The 13,923-nt window shown below is 37.8% G+C and overlaps 1 protein-coding gene across 2 annotated transcripts; it reads right to left on the bottom strand.

Annotated features, from left to right (window-relative positions):
* Window positions 1–5,642: 5,642 nt before the first annotated feature.
* Window positions 5,643–13,555, bottom strand: mcrs1 (microspherule protein 1). Of its 2 annotated transcripts, none has more exons than XM_047348358.1 (14): window positions 13,381–13,555; window positions 12,051–12,216; window positions 11,784–11,922; window positions 11,518–11,682; window positions 11,285–11,394; window positions 11,086–11,194; window positions 9,260–9,398; window positions 8,847–8,922; window positions 8,711–8,739; window positions 8,284–8,376; window positions 7,040–7,122; window positions 6,875–6,962; window positions 6,594–6,721; window positions 5,643–5,950 (listed from the first exon to the last, which is right to left on the bottom strand). In XM_047348358.1, the coding sequence occupies exons 2-14, from the start codon at window positions 12,203–12,205 to the stop codon at window positions 5,864–5,866; spliced, it is 1,401 nt and encodes a 466-aa protein (XP_047204314.1). In that variant the 5' UTR covers window positions 12,206–12,216; window positions 13,381–13,555; the 3' UTR covers window positions 5,643–5,863. The 2 variants fall into 2 exon arrangements, with proteins under 2 accessions (XP_047204314.1, XP_047204315.1); XM_047348359.1 differs by having other exon boundaries at window positions 13,462–13,547.
* Window positions 13,556–13,923: the final 368 nt, after the last annotated feature.

Genomic DNA, 13,923 nt, shown 5'->3' with positions numbered 1-13,923 from the left:
CACTCGTGGTAGCATGAGACGGACTCTACAACCCACACAAGTGGCTCAGGTAGTGCAGCTCATCCAGGATGGCACATCAATGCGAGCTGTGGCAAGATTTGCTGTGTCTGTCAGCGTAGTGTCCAGAGCCTGGAGGCACTACCAGGAGACAGGCCAGTACACCAGGAGACGTGGAGGAGGCCATAGGAGGGCAACAACCCAGCAGCAGGACCGCTACCTCTGCCTTTGAGCAAGGAGGAACAGGAGGAGCTCTGCCAGAATCCTGCAAAATGACCTCCAGCAGGCTACAAATGTGCATGTGTCTGCACAAACGGTTAGAAACCGACTCCATGAGGATGGTATGAGGGCCCGACATCCACAAATGGGGGTTGTGCTCACAGCCCAACACCGTGCAAGATGCTCGGCATTTGCCAGAGAACACCAGGATTGGCAAATTTGCCACTGGCGCCCTGTGCTCTTCATAGATGAAAGCAGGTTCACACTGAGGACTTGTGACAGACGTGACAGAGTCTGGAGACACCGTGGAGAGCGATCTGCTGTCTGCAACATCCTTCAGCATGACTGGTTTGGCAGTGGGTCAGTAATGGTGTTGGGTGGCATTTCTTTGGAAGGCCGCATGGCCCTCCATGTGCTTGCCAGAGGTAGCCTGACTACCATTAGGTACCGAGATGAGATCCTCAGACACCTTGTGAGACCAAATGCTGGTGTGGTCGGCCCTGGGTTCCTCCTAATGCAGGACAATGCTAGACCTCATGTGGCTGGAGTGTGTCAGCAGTTCCTGCAAATTGAAAACATTGAAGCTATGGACTGGCTCGCCCGTTCCCCAGACCTGAATCCGATTGAGCACATCTGGGACATCATGTCTCGCTCCATCCACCAACGTCACGTTGCACCACAGACTGTCCAGGAGTTGGCTGATGCTTAGTCCAGGTCTGGGAGGAGATCCCTCAGGAGACCATCCGCCGTCTCATCAGGAGCCCAGGCATTGTAGGGAGGTCATACAGGTACATGGAGGCCACACACAATACTGAGCCTCATTTTGACTTGTTTTAAGGACATTATATCAAAGTTGGATCAGCCTGTAGTGTGTTTTTCCACTTTAATTATGTGTGTGACTCCAAATCCAGGCCTCCATTGGTCAATAAATTTGATTTCCATTGATGATTTTTGTGCGATTTTGTTGTCAGCACATTCAACTTTGTACAGAACAAAGTATTCAATGAGAATATTTCATTCATTCAGATCTAGGATGTGTTATTTGAGTGTTCCCTTTATTTTTTTGAGCAGTGTATATGTGTATATATATATATATATATATATATAGGGAGGGAGGGAGAGAGAGAGAATGCAACCCTTTTGCATACATGAAAAACACTGTGTGGAGGGAAACTAACACTGCACACCCCCTATATACACCATCTACATTAAAAAATCCAGTTTTTTAGCAGTGACAGGGGAGCTGGTCAGGGTTAATGGGAAGATTAATACAGCTAAATGCAGGGCAATACCTGAAGAAAACCTGTTAGAGGCTGCAGAAAACTTAAGACTGGGGTGGGGGTCGACCTTCTAGCAGGACAGCAGTCCTAACCATACAGCCAGAGCTACAATGGAATAGTTTAGATAATGGCATATTCCTGTGCTAGAATGGCCTAGTCAAAGTCCAAACCTGAATCCAATTAAAAACCAGTGGCAGCACTTGAAAATGTATGTTCACAGATACTCTCCATCTTATTTGACTGAGCTTCAGCTAAAGAAAAACTGGCATAATTTCCATGTCTAGATGTGCAAAGCTGGTAAAGGCTTGCAGCTGTTGCTACAGTGAAAGGTCCAAAGTATTAACTCAGGGGTGCTTAGCACAAATGGAGGCCATAATTTCCCGATTTGTAAAAAAATGTTGAAAACCACACATGATTTTCCTTTCATCACATAAAATCCTAATAAAATACATTTAGGATTGGGGTTGTAATGTGACAAAATGTGGAAAATCATTTCTTACGTTCACAGAGAAAGCTCTCCGAGCCAAAAACTAAAAAGACTTTAACATAACCACATGGAATAGCTCCAGCAGATCTGCTAGTTTTCTAGTTTCTTCACATGACGAAAAGTAGGAGGTGGATTTCTTCCATTAATTTCAAGTCACAGACAACACTCTCTGGACAATGAAAAAGACAGAAAAGAGCAGCAATCAAAAGCAGTTTTAAGGTATTTATTTTTTAAGGGTGATCTTCAAACAAAAAACCCAATTACAGAGTACATTAGTTTTTATAAAATAAGAAAATACCTATAATGAATATCCAAACTAATAAAGGACTTAAATTTGTTCATAAACTTGTCACTGAAGCAACAGGACCTGCTGTCTCTGTGTCTTCTGTTTCAGCACGCTCTGAGGTCCTCATTCCTCAAGGTTAATGACTTGGAATGACACACACCTAAGAAAAAATGACAAGTGTGTCCAGATCAGGCCGTTGTTGCGTAATTTTTGGTTCAGAGTTGTCTGTTTCCATTGTTTAACTTAGCCTGCGTAAGCTGTGCCACGTTTGATGAATCCAGTCAAAACAGGTCTGAAGACTGTTGATATGGCAACAGGGGATTCACCAGACTGTGCTCTGATTTATTGTTTTTATGAACAAAGGTGGGATGGAGATTACGGATTAATTTTAAAGCTCAAAATATTGGTGTCTTTGCAGTTTTTACAATAAAAAGATACAAAATTACTTTTTAAATTTTTCTTTAAGGGTGGTGGTTTGCTGTCTCTCAGCTGATAAGATTCTAATGCTGGGAGACAATCTGAGGATGTCTTGTTTTTATATGTTCTTACTCTAAATCCGTCCCTGGGGAACAGCAATAAAGATGATTTGTTTGTGTTATTCTGGTGACACATGCAGTTCAGTTACATCTTGCAGAAATATTTATACCCCTTGAGCTGTTTCACATTTTACCACAACATACTATAATGTACTTAATTTATGTGATTGGCTGACAAACAAACACCAGTCCATGATTGTAAAGTGGAAGTAAAATGATATATTGGTTGTCAACAGTTTTTTTTTTTACAGAAAAAAAGAGTGGCAAACATTTGCATTCAGTCCCCTTGAGTCAATCATCTATAGACTAACCTGAGTTACAGCTGCAAGTCTTTGGGGGTATGTTTTTACCAGCTTTGCACATCTAGGCTGAAGTTTGTGCTCAATGGTCTTTGCAAAATACCACAGGCTCATGCAGACTGGATGGAAAACCTCCATGAATCTCAAATGTCAAGCCTTGCCATAGATTCTTACTTGAACTTAGGTCTTTACTTTGACTAGGCCATCCTAACACATGAATAGGCATCTTTCATTTAAAATAACAGTTAACAGTGGTCACTTTTAAATGTTAATTTAATAATATAGTTTGTAAAATCTATGTATATCTTTATAAGTACAAAAGCATAAAGGGAATTCATTTAACTCCCTCAAGCCTTTCTTTCTGTTAATCTCCATTATAATGATGATTTTCTATTTACAATTTAATGAAAAGTACGTTTAACACCTGCTTAAAGGTACTTTTAATCTGACCAACGAGCCTCGTTTAAATGCATATTTGATTGATTTGATATTACTTTAAATTCCAGAACAAACTGAATGAAAGATTATTTGCTCAAGAATAGTAAAAGGAAAACAATTTCCTGGACTTTGCAAATTTTATTTAGCACGTTTATCTGTTATCGTACCAAAATGCTCTGAAGTGCATCAGATTTCTAGTCTGGTTTGCATTTATTGCTTTACAGAACTTTAACTACAGATATAGGAAAAAATAAATTAACTTGCACACCGTGTGACGTATATTCTAATACACATTTCTCTCCTTCTCTTCACTTTCTTTGCTTGTTTATATTTCTTTTAACCTTCTGTTTCTTGTGGCAACCAGGATGTTAGGTTTTAATCTCCTTATTCCACAAGCATCCGTCAGACCTTTTACGACACTGATTATCAGGCTCCTCATGATTAAATTTGTGGTTTGTTGGCAAAAGCTTCCTCACAGTGATTTATATGCTTCATATTTGTGACAGTAACACAATATACCACAGATACCGTGTGGCAATAAAATCCTGAGGTATTTAGCTTTTGGTCATCGCCTCTGATTAAACTTTCTATATCACAAACATTACTTTATAACCGAAAATAGATTTACATGAAAAAATGTTCATTATCTCTGTCTGCTCTACTTTTAATTTTGTTTGTATTTTGCAGTGCTGCAGGTAAAAGGTGAGACCGTGGCTGCGGATCTGTATATCATTTTAAACATCATAGAAAGTTTTTAAAATAATTGCCTGTTCTAAACAAGGTCATTTAATTTACTTTACTCTGACGGTTTAGGCCCCAACTGAAAATCTACCTTTCACTCTGAAGATCAGATCATCTAGTAATACACAGGATTCAACAAGGGCAATCACAGAGAAGTCTGTTGACTAGACCGAAGTCAGTAACACCCTCCAAATCAATGACAAACAATGGAAGGTCATTACTAAACAGGCTTTGCTGGATCCAAGCATATTAATGGAAAGTTGAGTGGAAGAAAAAAAAAAGAGTATGATGTAAAATGAGCACCTAACCACAGCCTTGAGAGGATTTTGAGGGCAGCCATTGTAGCAAATCCTGCAAAACGAGCTTCAATCAAGCACTGAATGCATATATTGCACATGGAAACACTTTACATTAGACTGACGTTCCTATAATACAAGTCTTTATTTTCTTAGGTGGTGTGAAAAACTGTGATTTTCTGTAAAACTGAATTTTTGATTTTCATTAGATGCAAGCCATAATCATCAAAACAAACGCCAATAAACACTTCAAATATATCGGTCTGTGTTTGACGGATCTGGATATTAATTTTACATTTTGAAATAAATGACTGAAATAAGTAAACTTTTTGACGGTACTCCAATTTGGTGCTTATTTACAACTACATTTTGCAATGTGATGTATTATTTCAATTTACTCAAACATAACGGATGTTTAGAAGTTTTTAAAGCATTTAGTATAAAATGTTAATGTTTTGTACTCTGATTTAAAGCTAGTACAGGTTTATTTTGCCTTTGAAGTAAACAAATACTGTTTATCCATACCTCTCTGCAGAGAAATGTTCCCACTTGTGTATTAAAACCTGGAATTGTAACCCTTTTCTCTCCTACGGTTTCTTTGGCACCCTCTAGTGGTACAGTGCATAAGTGAACCTGAAATCAGGTTCTTAAACATTAATAATTACCCAACTGACACAAATTTGTTCTTTTCAGGAAAGGGGTAAATGGGTTTGGTTATAAATCAGCGGGGAAGATGTCAAGAAATTACGTTACGCTTATAGTTTGCTGAAACCTTTGTAAATCTATTCCTGAAAGAGCATTCCTAATGCCTCAGCACCAGATGAAACTATACTTGTCTATAATAACAGTTTAGCAATAAATATTTCAAGAAACAGTAAAAATACTTTGGAGCAAATAGAATTGGTAAAAATGTATTGACAACTTATGGTTAGTCAATTATTTAGAAAAGAAAAAGGTAACCTATGAACATGCAAACAACATTTGCAGGTGTTCATGGATTAATATGCAGTACAACAATGTTTTAAAAGCAGATTTGACTTCAAAAAGCACATAAAACGCAAAATAGGACATAAGCTAAACAAGTTTATTATTTAAAAAAATGCTTGGTGTGAGAATTTAAATACAATGCTCTGAAAAACGGACACAACAGGACTCAACCATGAGTGTCTGCATTACAAAATAAAACATCCATATACCACATTGAAGATTCACACTGAGGGTCACGATTACTGAGAGTCCGTTTCTCGGTGGGCATGCCGTAGACACACTGCTGCTGGCTGCCTTTTACTGCTGAGTCATCTTAGCGGCTTCGGCTTTTATCAGCGAGATAAGCTCCAAGTTAATTAGGAAGACGAAACGAAGACCTGCAATCTAAAGAGACAAATACAGCCATTTCTCTTTCAGTTTTAATAAAACATGACCTGGTAGTTCACCTCCCTTCACATTTATGGCCCACTTGATAAGATATGAAAAAAAAAAAAACCTTAAAAAATAAAGTCGTTTTACTGCAGTAGCATATCTCATTGATAAATTAGCTGCAGCTGAGCTTTGGAGATTGTTTGACCTCCTTTAATGAAGATCCTCACTGCCTGTAGGAACAAGATAAACTTGGGTTCTCATCCAGCCACAGTTTGTCACAGTTAGTTGTTTAAAAGGTTTTATTTATTACTTTACTTGTATATAGACTTCAGGCAAGTAAAAACAGCCTGACTTGAGGATTTAAACAGATGTCTGCCTTACGTGAATGGCATGTTCTCTTGTCTTTCCCATTTTGAAGAGTGGCTAACATAAAGCCGGTACATAACAATGACTTGAAAAAGTCATTGTTATGTACCACAAAACCAGGACATCGTGGATTAAATAAATGGGATTTTTTTTTTTAAACGTAGAGAAATTAGAAAATTTTAGTGTGAGATTATGTCACTGCAACAAAAGATTTATGGGACTTTTTACCCATCTTTTCCAGTGATAGCGATAAACATGCAGGCTGCTGGTTAACCCTCTCTCTACACACCTCCACCACAGAGTTGTTGTTTAGCTTCCACTTGTTGCCTGACAGGACCGGTCGGCCATCGATGTAGATGGGTCGTCTGCCCTCATTAGCGATGAAGAAGTCTCCGTTATTCTTCAGTTTAATTATTCCTGTCAAGACAAACAGTCAGTGTCAGGTCTGTCGACACCATCTTTAAATTACCACAGGACTATAAGAAATACTGCTCTCAGATGCTATTATTTCTGGCAACCTTCATGAAATTTTAATTGTGTCTGGCATAGTAAAAACTAGAATGAAACCACCTTGTTTTCTGGATATTTTCCAAGCGGGTCCCTCTAGTGACAGATCTACATCTATCTGTTTGTCCTTCGTCGCTCTCCCCAGTGTAATCTGTATGGACACAGTTGATAAGTCTCACAGTACAGAGATATATCGCTTTCAGAAGTACTTTCAAAGGTACTTCGCACCTCTCTTGATCTCATAAGGTACCGCACCATTCGTCCTCGTAACGCCGCAAGTGTCTGATTGTCAAAGTCAGGCATGCTCATCCCTGGTGGTGAAGAAGCGACAAAGATTACTTAAAGCTAATAAGCATTTACGTGTTTTTTCTTCTTCATAGATGTCAGAGTTTAGAGAGCTCTGTAAAGGCAACCTTTCCCACACCCTGTTTCATTAAAATCACAAAGTTTAATGTATTTTAGTGGAATTTTATGCAATAGACCACCACAAAGTAGCATGTTATTGTAACAAGGAGGGGAAGGGATACATAGCTTTCAAAATTCAAATGAATAACTAACCAAACATTGTGGTGAGCATTTTTAAACAGTTAAATTACAAGAGGAGACGTCTGCACTGCGTATAAGATCTGCGTCGTAAACAAACTCACTGTAGCAATACTGTTGTTGACCGAGCAAATTCTTAAAGTTTAAAAATATATTTTACCTTCTTACTCTTCTCTTCAGACATGATTTCTGAGTCTAGTTTATGGTTGTAAATTCTGCTGGTGCTGCTCTGACAACCTCACTGGTGAGTCAGAAGTGGTCTGACTTCCACCCCCCTTGCCACATCGGTCCGTTCAGAAATGAAAGGCCAGAGAAAGTGCCGGGGTTATCTGAGCCCTGGCCCATCTCCCCCAACTTTTTGAAGCATGGAGTAATACAGCACTGCCCCTTCCGCTACCTGTTGCTGAACACTGCCTGTTCAGCTGGCTAAAATACATTTGCTACATCATTCCCTTGCTTATACTAGTTTTACTCTATAAAAGTACTGTGCAATAAGTGGGTGAAAACTATAACTTTATATGTTTATAAAGAAGTGTTTATATTCTTTATTTTCGTTTTGTACCGTTTATCAAAAGTATCAAAAAAGACCCCTAAGAGATATGATCTTGTGTATTTTAGACTATAATTATTATTAGACTATTTTAGTAGCAGGAATAATTGATGCCATTTGGTAAAAAAAAAACAATTTAATCATGTTCTATTTTACGTTTTAAATTTTGGTGTAGATACAGTGAAACCATAATCAGAATCTCAAACCGGCCCATTTCTTAAAACCACGCATCATCTTCCTTTCACTTCATATCTGTGCATTAAAAATGTTGGCCTATAATATAAAATCCCTACAAAGGGCACTGATGTTTGTGGTTGTAATGTGACAACATATGAAACAGTTCAGGGGTGTATATACTTTTGCAGGGCACTGTACATACCTGTGATGCTATCCACAAGAACCTGCCACCGGGGCAACTCCTGTTCCAACTGTCGGATCTCCCGTTTCTGGTGACGGTCTGAGATCATCAGCTCTGAAAGGAGGCAACAATGTAAACAAGGAGATGTTTACATCTCAATTATACGCAGAGTTCCTATAAATTCACATGAAACATCCAGAGTTTTCCAAAGCTCCCAGTTGAGTTCCCCTTCATATAGAAAATACTAAAGTTCACTAAAAGTTTATAGCAATCATTTCTACAGCGGTAGGGCTTTAAATATATAATGTGGAAGGAAGGAAGAATTAATGAATGAAAGAAAGAATGAAAGAATGAAAGAAAGAAACTGACAAGAAAACACTTGACAAAAAGCAATATTTTACACCCTCCAGTTACAACTGCAGCTGAATCGTGCAATTTGATTTCTTACCGTGTTCTAACACCTCGTCTCTACTATCCCTGCATGAAAACAAAAACATCAGCTTTTAGTAGTGGAAGCGAAGTAACACCTGTGACAGTTTGCAGTGGCTTGCATGTACAATTTGCCCATTTTAAAACACACTCACTTTAATTTGACATCATCAACCATCTGCTCAGCATCTGAAAAATTGAGGACCTGGTCACCTTTAGGAAGGGGCTGTACTGCAAGACATAATCAGACAATTTAGCTTGACTGTTTTACTGAATAAAACACATTAACATTTCCGAGAACACTTCTTATACATTTATTGTGTTTTAAGCCATTGTGATGTCCAGAAAAATGAAGTCAGCTTCAATTATCTTTTATTTGGTTGATGTTACATCACTTCTACATCTGGCTCAGTTTGGACAGCATCATGTACTAAGATTGCTGCATAAAGTCGAGCAGAATCAACAACTTCTAAACAGTAACTGAGAGGATATTTCATATAAATCTGTGGCATTAAACATAACACAATTCGTATGTATTTGGTAGAAATATTCAGGTAACTAAACTCACCACTCTGGTCATCTAGCAGGTAGTACTGCTTCAGCAGCTGCCAGTGAACCATCAGGCTCTTGGGGGTGCGAGATGAGTGAAAGATGCCGGGGTGTTTGCTCAGAAGCTCCTGGAAAACGTCCATTTTGGGCTGACTGGTCTGTTTAGGAAGAAGCGTCTTGTGATTAAAGCAAACCATTTGAAATGTCACGAAGGAAAACTTTGTCAATGCAGGGTTGTAAATGACCAGAGATGCATCGATCAAGCTTTTCCTGGCAGATCCTGATTTACGGGTTTCTTTGAGGTCTAAACTGCAGGTTCCGATTTAGACCAATTAAGAACGAAATTTCTAAGAATTGTAACACTGCAGGTTTTTTGACAGAGGTAGAAGTTTTAAATCCATCATAAAATTAAGAAATTACAAGATCATCCTCATTTATGCATAACAGTAAATGTCCTGACCCTTTATCTGAGTGTTATTAAACTGAGAAAAGTACACCAAACTGCATACTGTGGTTTGATGCATTTTAATACCCAAAAACATGGAAGGAAAAAAAAGCACAGCATTTTCTCCATTTGACCTGCTGAACACAGATCTGAGCAGATCAAGGAAAAATCGAGTGGTTCCGATCTCTGGGCGGTTCACTGGTGCATCTCTACAGGTATGATGAGCACTGTACTATTTTGCTGGGTGAGCCGGTAAATTTAACAATCACATGGACCATAATACTTCCAAACCATTAGAACATTTCGACTGAAACATTAGACAGCACAAATGTCACCTACACTCCGGTACGATAGTAACCTCCAAGTAGGACATCCTTTGAAATGGTGCAAAGCACACAATAAAGCGTCTATATTTCTATTATCCATAGATTCCAGTCTGATTCAATTGTATTTCATGCTTGACTCGCCCTAAAGTGATCGGTTGGTCATAAACAAAAAATCCAATCCATTTTCTGATCAGTGAATGCAACAAACCCGCCTGCTAGCAGGCTGTGCTGACAATAACACTCTTCGGCAAATGAGGACATGTTGGCAGTATTTTAGAAATCTCCCAGGAAGAGCAAGGCAGTACATTCTACAAGCAATCACTGTTGTTAGTCATGCTAACCATGTTTATTGCTAATAGAAGACGCTAAAAACAGTTTAAAATGTCCATATTAATCAATTGTCTTCATTTTGAAATACTAGTGACATCCTGTTTAACTGCAGAGCTGTGTAACACTGACTGTTCAAGAGAAAAACACTGTGTAAGGTTCCTTTATAGTTACAATAAGTTATTAAATAATATAAAAAAAACACTGAAACAGAGATTCTTACTTTCGTATATCAATCTGGACACAGCTGTTGTTTATTTTGAAATTAATTTCCAGAAGAAAATTGAATCACTTGTGAAATGGTAAACTTCTACCTTTTGTGGTGTACGAAACTCTATAACATGTCTTGTAAAGCAGTACATTTGATATTCTGTAATTGCTTTTAGTTGAGTTTTATTTCTAGATCCATCTGTTCAATAACCTGGATGACTTTACTGCTACTTTGATTTCACTGATGCAGAGACAGTTCTGTAACTTTGTTTTTTTTTTTTTTTTAAGGAAATTGTTCGACATTTTAAGAGAGTTACACTTTGAACTTACCCAGAACATAGAAAAAAGTATTTTGTTATTTATAGTTTGTACAGAGAAATCAGAAATGACTGACCTCTGCCTCGGCAGGTCAACGTTTTGCAAAATCTGTGATCAGAAATCTACCACAAACTCTCTAAATGGCACCCTCTAATATATCATATATTCCTTAAGTTTCAGTGAATCCAGAATTTAAACTTAATCTTCTCAAAAACTTACTGAACCAATCTTGGCCAGCAGCGCCTGTTCACCCTGACTGAAGAGAGCTTTGCTCTGGATTGCTGCGATTGCCTCTGGGTGAAGCTGCCGCATGGCTTGCCATGCCAACCTGCCAGGCAGACACAAAACCAGCAACATGCTTAGAACATCAAATCAGGAAAACATGATGAAAAAATTCAGAGCTAAACAAAGCTCTTACTTTGAGATGACAGGGTCGTAGAGCAAAGCATACCATCTCTCTATAATTTCCCGCAAAGTAAAGCGACAGCTGAACTTGACCCCCAGATGGACAGAAGTTAGATCACTAGTCTGGACACAAGGAAGGATAAACAGACGTGTTAATTACACGTTTCACTCACACTAGGGGCACACTACTAAAAAAGCATCATACAAGTGAGCTGATGAGATTTGCACAGTGTTTTTAATGATCACCTGAAGCACCGCATTTATTAGCAGAAGGTCATCTGTGGGTTTCCAGCGTCCCAAGTCTTTGGTCATATGTAAAGGCTGCTTGCTTTTCTTTACTCTTTTGGGCAGAGGTGAAGGGTTTAATACCATGGCAAGAGGTGGTGTAAGAGCAGTTCCTGATTTTGTCACCTTACAAAAAAAAAAATTCATCAGTATAGAAAACTATTTCATGTTTCAAAATGGTCTCCTGCCAATCTAAAGTACCCCAGTAACTTGTTGATCTTGTATACCTTTTTCTTTTCAATAGATAAAGGTTCGCTGCCCAAACAGCGAATAGGCTCTATGACAGGAGGCCCTTTAACTCTACTGGACGACTTCACAAGACTGCTCTCCACCAGCTCATCGTCAAACTTCTTTCTTTTTATTGACCTTTTATTTTTAGAAGCGTTAATGGGAAGACATAAACAGAAACATTATTTACTATGCAGAGATTCACAGCTGAGGACCAGTTTTCTGATGTATCATAAGTTCTTGTTTTGTTTAATATCTAACAGTACCTGGAGGAACTTCTCCTCTTGGGAACACCACCCCCAAAAGCTTGTGTTGCTGTCCTTTTCACATCTTTGACACCAAGCGACTCTTCATCCTCAGACCGACTCTGAATGCCAGACACCCCTACTGATGCTCCGACCACTGGGTCACCGGCCTGCATCTCTTCAGTCACTGAAGGAAGCACACCATCATCCTTAAGATGCTCTTTTTCTACCCATTCCTTTTATTCATATGAAAACAACCTAATTAGCTACATTACTAATAGCTCTGCAGTTTTTTTCTCATTCGTGTCACTTAATTTTACAGCTGTCTCAACTATTTTGGGATGCGATAGCTTTTATCAAACTGATAATGACTTTTTTTTGCTACAGCAGTACAATTTCTAAGTTTAAACATTGGATATGTTTACCATGTCCCACTATACATAAAATATGTTTATGTCATTTGAATATAATTACATTCTGTTTTTATTTACACTTTTCACAATATTCAATTGTCTTTAGAATTGGGGTTTTAGGCTCCAAACAAAGCAACACTGCCATTTAAATGTAAAATAAAAGATATATGGTTATTATATAAATTGGTTTTTCCAAATAAGCTTTGCAATCCAGAGAGCCATTTTGCCATCGCTGCTAATTAAAAAATAATAATAATTGTCTAAATTGAGTTTAAATTGAGCTTTTTAGGTTGATTTGTGTTAAAATGTTAAGTTTTATAAATACCATCTTTTGTTGGTATTGTTTGTTTTTTTTTTTTGTGTGAAATTAAAGAATCACAATAATTGTTACATATATATCCATCACCTTTTGTAACAAGGGAAAAATATACTTTATTGAGCATATAAAGACCAGTTGAATAATTTCTATATTTGTTCACACTTAAATTCCCCGTTGCCTTTCTATATAAAATCATAGCTCGTTTCCATATAATTTATTTGTTTGACAATATAAGAAATGGAAACTAGCGAAAGAATAAGTAAATAACAGGGACTGCATCTTAAATGAAAGTGCAATAATACGTACACTGTTAGATTATAATTATTTACAGTAACTAATCTATGAGATGTTTGTAGCTTTGCTCTTTCTTTGTTTACATCTGATCCAAGCTTAGGGCCTCTCTTTCCGTTTTCAAAAAGCAACATAATGCAGAGATATAAGAACTAGAAAGCAGGACAGCAACCGCAGAAAATATTATCCAACAGTTTGTTTGGATACACAACACAAACAGTAGAGAGGTTCTGTTTAACGGATGTTAGCTAAGCTAACGCAGTCATCCTGCGGTAACTAGCGCTCCTTTCCGAGCTAGTAAAGCCAGCCCTGCTATCTTATGACTCACCTTTTATCCGTAACACTGTGTCAGTCTCTTATAAATTCTAAATTTAAAGTATTATTAAGTAATCTTCAGTTTTATAACTACCTTAAAACATTTAACGCAACACTAGTTAGCATTAGCCGCTCGGCTACGTTCATGTTTTCTTCCTGGTTATCGATTTGGGGATACGGATTGGCAAACAGCCTTACAACTCACTACCGCCACCCTGTGGACTGCAATTACACAGACAGGGCCGCATTGAAATGCACTTTTTGTTCATGTACAATAACTGTCTGAGTAATTAGTTGTGAAATAAAAAAGATCAACATGAAATGTATATTTGGGGTGCGTGGGCAACATTTTGTATCAAAAAGCTCCATTTAGACTTTTATCAACCTTCTTTAAATTGTGCTTCAACATATTTTTCTAGTGTTTTACTCTTTTAGTTCATTTATATTTTAAGCAAACAGTCATCTAAAAGTTATTTTTTTTCTGTTCCATAGAACAAATGGGTAAAATTAAAGGTTATGAAAAATATCTTTGCACAGAATAACATGAACATTTTAA

Source organism: Girardinichthys multiradiatus, chromosome 20 (genome assembly GCF_021462225.1).
Source record: "Girardinichthys multiradiatus isolate DD_20200921_A chromosome 20, DD_fGirMul_XY1, whole genome shotgun sequence".
NCBI lineage: Eukaryota > Metazoa > Chordata > Actinopteri > Cyprinodontiformes > Goodeidae > Girardinichthys > Girardinichthys multiradiatus.
This window is presented reverse-complemented; position numbering and strand designations above follow the sequence as displayed.

What these genes read in the sequence shown, in the direction of transcription:
- mcrs1 (XM_047348358.1), bottom strand. Translation starts at nt 12,205, where the DNA reads ATGCAGGCCGGTGACCCAGTGGTCGGAGCATCAGTAGGGGTGTCTGGC. An exon ending in TAATAAATGCGGTGCTTCAG is followed by an intron (nt 11,395 to 11,517) that starts GTGATCATTAAA and finishes CCTTGTGTCCAG; the next exon opens with ACTAGTGATCTAACTTCTGT. An exon ending in CCTGCTAGATGACCAGAGTG is followed by an intron (nt 8,923 to 9,259) that starts GTGAGTTTAGTT and finishes TATGTCTTGCAG; the next exon opens with TACAGCCCCTTCCTAAAGGT.